This window comes from Myodes glareolus, chromosome 6, assembly GCF_982192425.1.
Source record: "Myodes glareolus chromosome 6, mMyoGla1.1, whole genome shotgun sequence".
Lineage (NCBI taxonomy): Eukaryota > Metazoa > Chordata > Mammalia > Rodentia > Cricetidae > Myodes > Myodes glareolus.
The window spans coordinates 11,072,163-11,081,977 of NC_142031.1; the positions used below are offsets into that span (position 1 = coordinate 11,072,163).

Consider the following 9,815-nt stretch of genomic DNA (forward strand, 5'->3'; position numbering starts at 1 on the left):
TTTAATCTGAATGTTTTGTGTTTTGATTATTATATGGCGAGGGGATTTTTTTTTTGATCCAGTCTATTCGGTGTTCTGTATGCTTCTTGAACCTTCATAGGGATATCGTTCTTTAGTTTGGGGAAGTTTTCTTCTATAATTTTGTTGAGTATATTTTCTGGACCTTTGATCTGCAATTCTTCTCCTTCTTCTACCCCTATTATTCTTAGATTTGTTTTTTTTTATTGTGTCCCACATTTCCTGAATGTTTTGTGATGAGAATTTGTTGGATTTTCTGTTTTCTTTGGTCAGAGCGTTTAATTTCTCTATGGTGTCCTCAGAGTCTGAGATTCTTTCTTCTATCTCTTGTATTCTGTTGGTTATGCTTGTTTCTGAAGTCTCTGTTCGTTTACCTAGATTTTCCATAGCCAGCCGACCCTCGGCTTGTGATTTCTTCATTGACTCCATTTCAGTTTTCAAATCTTGAACTGTTTCCATTACCTGTTTGATTGTTTTTTCTTGGTTTCCCAGAATTTCATTTACGAATTTACTAATTTCTTCAAACCTTTTGGTATAGTTCTCTTCCATTTCTTTACTCATTTCCTCAATCTTTTTGTTATACTTATCTTCCATTTCTTTACGGCAGATTTTCACCTCCTGTTTAAGTTCCTCTATTATTTTCATAAAGATCCGCTTAGAGTCGATTTCTTCTATTTCTTCTGGAGTAGGGTGTTCAATTCTTCTAGTTTCGTGCTCCCTGGATTCTGGAGATGTCATGTTGCCTTTCTGGTTGTTGGAGGAATTCTTGTATTGGCGCCTGCCCATCTCCTCCTCTCTGGATGAAACTCCTCAGCACTCTCTGGATAGAGCTCCTCAGCACTCTCTGGATAGAACTCCTCAGCACTGCAGCAGGGATAGCTGGTATTTCCAGGACCCAGGAGACAAAAGTGTGGCAGCAGTGGGGGCAGGGTGGAACACCTAAGACCCTGCCTCAGAAGCAGAGGGAGGAGGGGCTGTGCTCTCTTCTGGGACAGAGAGCCCAGGCGAGCACCCACTCACCTCTCTGGATAGAATTCCTCAGCACTGCAGCAGGGCTAGCTAGTGTTTCCAGGACACAGGAGACAAAAGGGCGGTAGTAGTGGGAGTAGGGAGGGGTCCTGTGGGACACCGAAGACCCTGCCGAGGGGGGAGGGGTTGTGCTCTCTTCTGGGACAGAGAGCCCAGGCAAGCACCCACTCACCTCTCTGGATAGAACTTCTCAGCACTGCAGCAGGGCTATCTGGTGTTTCCAGGACACAGGAGACGAAAAGGCAGCAGTGGGGGCAGGGAGGGGTCCCGTGGGACACCGAAAAACCCTGCCGCAGAAGCTGAGGGTGGAGAGGCTGTGCTCTCTTCTGGGATACAGAGCCCAGGCAAGCACCCACTCACCTCTCTGGATAGAACTTCTCAGCACTGCAGCAGGGCTAGCTGGTGTTTACAGCACCCAGGGAGACATCAGCTCTACATTTTTATCTGCTCGACTCTCTGCCTTTCCTCTCCCATTCAACCCTCACCCAAAGTCCCCATGTTCCCAATTTACTTAGGAGATCTTGTCTTTTTCTACTTTCTATATAGATTACATCTATGTATGTCTCTCTTAGAATTTTCATTGTTTTCAAGGTTCTGGGGGATTGTGATTTTTAGGCTGGTTTTCTTTACTTTATGTTAAAAAAACACTTATGAGTGAGTACGCATGATAATTGTCTTTCTGAGTCTGGGTTACCTCACTCATAATGATATTTTCTAGCTCCATCCATTTGCATGCAAATTTCAAGATGTAATCATTTTTTCTTCTATGTGGTAATGTACCACATTTTTCTTATCCATTCTTTGTTCAAGGGGCATTTAGGTGGTTTTTATGTTCTGGCTATGACAAACAATGTTGCTATGAACATAGTTGAACACATGTCCTTGTGAACAGTTGAGAATCCTTTGGTTATATACCTAATAGTGGTATTGCTGGGTCTTGAAGAAGGCTGTTTCCTGATTTTCTAAAAAATCACCAGACTGATATTGAAAGGGGCTGAACCAGCTTACACTCCCACCAGCAATACAGGAGTGTTACTTTTTCCCCACAACCTCTTCAGCATAAGATGTCATAACCATTCATACAAGTGTAAGGTGGAATCAGAATTGTTTTTGATGTGATAAGATACATGCGGTTATTTCAGCTTTTTATATATCTTAAGGTTTGTTTTGTTACCGAGTATGTGGTCAGTTTTTGAAAAGATTCCATGAGGTGCTGAGAAGAAGGTAAATCTTTTATGTTTGGCTAGATTATTCTATAGTTGTCTGTTAAGTCCATTTGTATTTTAACATCTTTTAGTTCCTTTATTTTCCTGTTAACATTTTGTCTGACTGACCTGTCCATTGGTGAGAGTGGAGTGTTGAAGTCTCCTACTATTAGTGTGTGGGGTTTAGTGTATGATTTAACCTTTAGCAGTGTTTCTTTTATACATGTCTGTGCCCTTGTATTTGGGGCATACATGTTCAGTATTGAGATTTGCTCTAAAAGATTTTCCCTATGACTAATATGAAATGTTCTTCTTTATCTCTTTTGATTGATTTTCATTTGGAGTCTATTTTGTTAGATATTAGGTAGCTACACCAGCTTGTTTCTTAGGTCTATCTGATTGGAAATTTTTCCCCAACCCTTTACTCTGTGGTGATGTCTGTCTTTGAGTTTGAGGTGTGTTTGTTGTATAGAGTAGATGATGGATTCTGTTTTGTATCCAATCTGTTAGCCTGTTTCCTATTAAATGTGAGTTGAGTCAATTTATATCAAGGGAAATTATTGACCAGTGATTTCTATCTCCTTTAATTTACTTTTCATTATTGGTGATGTAAATTTTTGTATTTTTCCATACTTTGGGATTTTTGGCTGTAAGATCAGTTGTTGGTTTCTTCTTCTTCTTCTTCTTCTTCTTCTTCTTCTTCTTCTTCTTCTTCTTCTTCTTCTTCTTCTTCTTCTTCTTCTTCTTTTGGTTTAGCCAACTTCCTTGGGTTGGGGTTTTTCTTCTGAGACTTTGTGTAGGGCTGGTTTTGTGGCTAGGTATTGGTGAAATCTAGATTTCTCGTGGAATATCTTGTTTTGTCCTTCTGTGGTGATTGAAAGTTTTTCTGAGTATAGTGGTCTGGGCTGGCAGCCATGGTCTCTTAATGTCTGCATAATGTTTGACCATGACCTTCTGGCTTTCATTGTCTCCAATGAGAAGTCAGGTGTGATTTTGATAGATCTATCTTTATATGTTACTTGGCCTTTTTCCTTTGAGGCTCTTAATATTCTTTCTTTATTCTGTATGTTTAGTGGTCTGATTATTATGTACCAAGGGGATTTTATTTTATACAGTCTATTTGGTTTTCTGTACACCTTTTGCATCTTCATAGGCGTATCTTTCTTTAGGTTGAAAAAGCTTTTTTCCATGATTTTGTTAAATATATTTTCTCTGCTCTTGAGTTGAACTTCTTCTCATTCATCTATACCTCTTATTCTTAGGTTTGGTCCTCTCATGGTATCCTATATATCCCGGATAATTTGGATTAAGCTATTGTTATATTTAATGTTTTCTTTGACTGATGAGTCTATTTCCTGTATTGTAATCTTCAGCGCTTGAGATTCTCTCTTCCATTTCCTGTATTCTGCTGTTTATGCTTGCATTTGTGGTTCCTGATCATTTTCTCATGATTTCGGTTTCTATAAATTCCCTGGCTTGTGTTTTTTTATTGTGTATATTTCAGTTTTTCAGGCTTGAATAGTTTCTTACATATGTTTGATTGCTGTTTCTTGGTTTTCTTAAGGGATTTGCTAATGTCTTCCAATTCTTGTCTGTCTTTTCCTCCATTTTTTGAGGGAATATCGCATTTCCTCTTTAAGAGTCTCAAGCATTCTCCTGAAGTTATTTTTAGGTCCTTTTCTTCTGCTTCGTCTATATTTGGTAGATCAAGTCTTGCTGTTAAAGGTTCTCTAGATTTTACTGGTGTTGTATTGTTCTTTGTGGTTTTGCATGTGCTCTTACTTTGTCTATTCACTTTTTATTCTAAATGGTATGTTTTGGGCTGTCTGTGACTCTGGTCATTAATCTAGGTGACAGTGAATCCAAGGCTCAGATGGTTGTTCCTGGTAGTAGAGTCAGTACCATGGATCTAGTTGCCCCATTGGTCACTCGGTGTTCCTGGAGGTCACTAGCGCTTCTGGGGTTTTCCCCTCTCCCATGGATTTTGCTGTCTCAGGCTTGCTCTGGCTTAGGATGCCAACTCAGACCTGTTTCTGTAAATGTTCATGGTCTGCATCTGCTTCTGCAAAGGACCCTGGCTCGGGGTTGGTCCTGCAAAGGTCTCTGGCTTCTATCTACCCCTTCAGAGATCCCATACTTGGGTGTGCCTGGACCCACAGACGACCTGGTTCAGGCCTACTCCCTCAGAGGTCCCAGACTTACACACAGACCTGTAGGGGTTCTGGGTCATGTCTACTCACTGGAAGGTCCCAAATTTATGCCGGGATCTGCAGTTGTCTCTGGCTCTGGCCCACTCGCTCAGTGGTTGTTCCACTGTACCTCATCCTGCGGAGTTTGCTGTCTCAGTTTTGCTCAGACCTAGGTTGCTGGCTCAGTCCTGCCTCTGCAAATGTCCCTGGTCTAGATCAATTCCTCTTCCAAGGCTGGGACACCATAGACTAAGCTTAGCTTACATAGTTCTATCCCTGTAAAATTTTATACACGTCTCTCTTTTGCTAGTTCCACTCCCTGTATGCAGTTTTCCATGGCATATGTCTCACAGCTTGGGAATATCAACATCCTATCATCTCAAAATACAAATGTGACTTCCATTTTCACAGATGCATTCAATGAACTCTCACAGAATCTTCACTGAGTTTCTGACTCTGGGAATATCTTCATCAAAAAAAGGGGTCACATGCAAACAATAATTCTTTTTACTATGTCACATGTTGTGGTTTCCCAGCTTTCCAAAGCTCTCAGTTCATCATCTCCCTGCAGTAGGATCTTCACCACAGCACCAGGTTTTTCAGATTCTTTATGTAGGCACTTAGTGCTATGAACTTTCCTCTTAGTTTATACTTTTCTAGTAGCCCATTAGTTTGGGTATGTTGTGGATTCATTTTCATTGAATGCTAGGATGTCTTTAATTTTTTTCTTGACCCAGTGATGGTTCAGTTGAGAGCATTTCAATGAGTTTGTACTTTTTGGTTTGTGTTGCTGCTGAACTCTAACTTTAACCCATACTGGTTCCATATAATACAATGAGTTATTCAAATTTCTTTGTATCTGATGAGATATTATTTATGACCAAGTATGTGTCAATTTTAGATAAAGTTCCATGAGGTGCTGAAAGCAAGTATGTTCTTTTGTGTTTTGGCAAAAATATTTCACAGTAGTCTCATAAGTCCATTCAAGTCTGATGTGTGATTTAAGCTTTAGTAGTTTCTTTTAAATGTCTCTTGTATTCAGAGAATAGATCTTCAGAATTAAGACTTCATCTTGATGGATTTTCCTGTGATGAATATAAAATGTTCTTCTCCATATCTTTTCAGTAATTTTACTTTGAGATTTATTCTTTTTTAGATATTAGGGTAGTTACACAAGCTTGTATCTTAGATTAATTTGATTGAAAATTTTGTTCCCAACCTTTTACTCTGAGGTAATGTCTGTCTTTGAGGTTTGAGGTGTGTTTCTTGTAAGCCACAGAAGGATAGATCCTGGTTTCATATCCATTCTGTTAGTCTATCTCTTTTTATTGACAAATTGAGTCCATTGATGCTATGAAATATTAATAATCAGAAATTACTAATTCTTGGCGGTTCTTTTGCCTTGGTGGTTTTAGTGTTTGAGTTTCCCTTCTTTTGAGATTGTCTGTTGTGAGATATCTATTGTCTTTGTTTCCATGGATGTTGCTAGCTTCCATGGGTTGCAGTTTTTATTATAGTACTTCTGTAGTGCTGGATTTCTGGATAGGTGTTGTTTAAATCTGGTTTTGTCTTGAAATACATTGCTTTTCTTGTCTATGGTGATTGGGTGTTTTTCTGGGCATAGTATTCTGTGATTGCATCTGTGGTCCCTTGTTGTCTGTAATACATCAGTCCAGCACTTTCTACCTTGTAGTGTCTCCTTTGAGAAGCCAGGTGTTATTCTGATAGATCTGCATTTATATGTTTATTGGTCTTTTTCATCTGCAGCTCTTAAAATTATTTTTTCATTGTGTTTGCTTAGTGTTTTGACTATTATGAGGTGAGGAGACTGTTTTTTGGTCAAAGCAGTTTGGTATTATGTAAGCTTCTTGTACCTTCAAGCACATATCCTTCTTTAGGTTAGGATTTTTTCTTTTGTTAAATATATTTTCTGTGTCTCTGAGCTGAGATTATTCTCCTTTTACCCTGATTATCTCTAGGGTTGGTCTTTTCATGGTGCCACAGATTTTTTCTGGATAAATTATGATTGAAATTGATTGGATTTAACATTTCCTTTGACTTATGAATCTATTTCCTCCATTGTATCTTTAACATCTGTGATTGTCTCTTCCATCTCTTGTATACTTTCCATAATGCTTGAATTAGTAGTTCCTATTCACTTAGCCGTATTTTTCATTCCCTGAATTCCCTCAGTTTATGCTTTGCTTATTGTTTCTATTTCAATTTTCAAGTCTTGAACTGTTTCCTTTAACTATTTGACTGTTTTTTCTTGACTTTTTTTTTTTTTTCAGGGATTTATTGATTTCTTCGAATAGTTTCTTTGTCCTTTTTTGATTTCTTAAGGGAATTTTGAATTTCCTCTTTCAGAGCCACTACCATCTTCCTAAAGTTATTTTTAAGACTGTTTTCTTCTGCTTCAGCTGTTTTGGAATGTTCAGGTCTTACTGTTGTAGGAACACTAGCAGTCCCATATTGCTCTTTCACTTGTTGAATGTATTCTTGTGCTGGAATTTACTCGTCTGTTCTTCCAACAGGTGTGGGTCAAGGCAGTGCCTAACTAGTCTGTTCTTCCATCTGATATGGCTTGTGTCTGTGCATAATCTTCAACTGCTGAGTTAGCACTTGTACCTATGTAGTCTTCTATAGTTACAAGGTATTACTGGCTAAAAAGAAGATATGTAGGTGCCTCCTTGCTGCCTGTAGCTGGGACAGGACTGCAGAGGAATGGACTTCTTTCTTCCCAGAATTATCCTGTTCTCATTTACCTGCCAGTACTTCCTGTCTGGTTGTCCAACCTATACTTGCTGCCTGGCTACTGGTCAATCAGTGTTTATTTAATATATAGTTGACAGAATAGAGACCATTGTTTCACACCAAGGGTGGTAATTCAGCCTGGAGGCAGGTCTCTCAAATGCATGTCACTCATGGGAACTGCCATGTTGCTGCTTGTTATGAATAATACTGAGGAGTAGAGCATCCTTACTATCAGATGAGGACACAGCTAAGAGCATACTTATTTAATTTATTAGATTATGTTTGCAGTTCCCAACATCAAAATTATATTTATATAACCTTCCTTTCTCATTTCCACCTCCTACTTTCCCCATATAAACCCAACTGACCTCATAGTCACCATCTCTTTTGATACTTTACATGTCAACACATACAAATTATTGATCCTGAAAGGACTGTAGCCATCCCAAGCGTGGAAGATACATCTCTAACAAACCCTGTCCTTCTCTCACATTCCATTTGCCTTGCTAAAATACATTAGGTTACAATGGCATCTTGAATAAAATTTGCCTCCATGACATCTTGGGGAGTGATCCTATTAGGATATTTGATCTTTTTGGAGAAGATATGGTCTTATTGGATGAAGTGTTTCATTGTGGAGGCAGAGTAAGAGGTTTCACATATGCTTAAGAAACACACAGTGAGTCTGTTTACTTCCTGTTGCTAATGGATAAAAACAGAACTCAAAGCCCCTTCTACAATTCCAGGTCTATCTGCATACAACCACATCCTAACATGATGATAATGGACTGAACTTCTGACTATAAGATACCCAATTAAATGTTTTTCTTTAAAAGACTTGTCATGGTCATCATTTCTCTTCAGAGCAATATAAAGCCTAAGACAATTACATTCCCAAAGCTAGCCACCAAGATCTATTGCCTTAATCAGCTACTTCCTCCACCTGAGACTGACTATCATTGTTCAGATATCAAAATGTGAAGTCAAGCTAACAAAAATCCCTCATGACTGTCCTAATTAACCTGATAATCAAAATTTTTTTTCTGATAATCAAATTTAACACTTTATTCTAAAATGTGGTAACCCTTTTAACTTTATAAATTGCCATTTTCCCACAGGTTATGCCTGTTTCTACTCTAATCAGAGAAAGCTTTGTCTTCTTGGCCCAAATATCCACTCCTTCTCTCCTTTGTTCTGTTCCCTTCTCCCTCATTCTCTATCTTCTGTGTCTCTTCTAAAAACATCCTTCATTATAACATGACAAATGATGACATTAACGCACATTTAATAGACAAAGTAGTGATTATTTGGATTCATTCCACTAAAGGATAATGAATGAGTATTGTGAAATGGAAGCATTGCTATGCAGCATTATCTTTCAAAGTCATCCTCAGCACAATTGCAGATACTGCAATGCTAATTTCAACACTTATAATTCAAATGTTTTGTCAAGAAAATTGCTCAAGATTCACTAATCATAGTTTTTTTTTTCTCCATCAGATGTGGATCAGTGTGTAAGGTGTCCAGAGGACCAGTATGCCAATGCAGAACAGATCCATTGCATTGACAAAAGTGTGAGCTCTCTGACCTATGAAGACCCCTTGGGGATGGCTCTGACCTTAATGGCCTTGTGCTTCACTGCGTTCACTTCTGTGGTTCTTGGGGTCTTCATAAAGCACCATGACACTCCACTTGTGAAGGCCAATAACCGGAATCTCAGCTACACCTTGCTTGTCTCACTCATCTTTTGTTTCCTGTGTCCCTTGCTCTTTATTGGTAATCCCAATGCACCTAAGTGTATCCTGCAGCAAATCACATTTGGGGTAGTATTCAGTGTAGCTGTTTCTACTGTGTTGGCCAAAACAGTGACTGTCCTTCTGGCTTTCAAGGTCACAATCCCCAGAAGAAGGATGAGGTACAACCTGATTCCAAGGGCATCCAATTTCATCATTGTCATCTGTACCCTCATCCAAATTATTCTCTGTGCAATTTGGCTGGGAGTTTCTCCTCCATTTATTGAAATTGATGCCAAGAGTGAACAAAACCACATCATCATTGTATGTAGCAAGGGCTCATTTATTGCATACTACTGTGTCTTGGGATACCATGGAACCCTTGCATTAGGGAGCTTCATTGTGGCTTTCTTGGCCAGGAATCTCCCCGACACATTCAATGAAGCCAAGTTGCTGACATTCAGCATGCTGGTGTTCTGCAGTGTCTGGGTCACCTTTCTTCCTGTCTACCATAGCACCAAGGGCAAGGTCATGGTGGCTGTGGAGGTCTTCTCCATCTTGGCCTCCAGTGCAGGCTTGCTGGGGTGTATCTTTATCCCCAAGTGCTACATAATTTTGTTAAGACCAGAAAGAAATTCTCTTAAAAAGTTAAAGGGGAAAGCATCTTTCTGAACTACCATTTCCTAAATTGAAACTGACAGCTGTTGTTTGATACAAAACCACTTGTTATGATACAAGGAAAGATGTATGCATTAGCTAGTGACTCTCACTCTTTCTTCTAATGAAGATGCCTAGAATTGACATACATACTACTTTTCTGAACATAATGACTTGTAATCTTCCATTCATCCACTTAATTTACAAGACCTGGCTATTGGACATTGTAG

The 9,815-nt window shown here is 39.0% G+C and overlaps 1 protein-coding gene across 1 annotated transcript in view; it reads left to right on the forward strand.

Annotated features, from left to right (window-relative positions):
• LOC125401398 (vomeronasal type-2 receptor 116-like) overlaps window positions 1-9,600 on the forward strand; it is a 31,239-nt gene extending 21,639 nt beyond the window's left edge. The window contains exon 7 of the mRNA XM_087906689.1: window positions 8,696-9,600. Coding sequence (XP_087762815.1) covers window positions 8,696-9,600 — 905 coding nt within the window. The remainder of the gene's footprint in view (window positions 1-8,695) is intronic.
• Window positions 9,601-9,815: the final 215 nt, after the last annotated feature.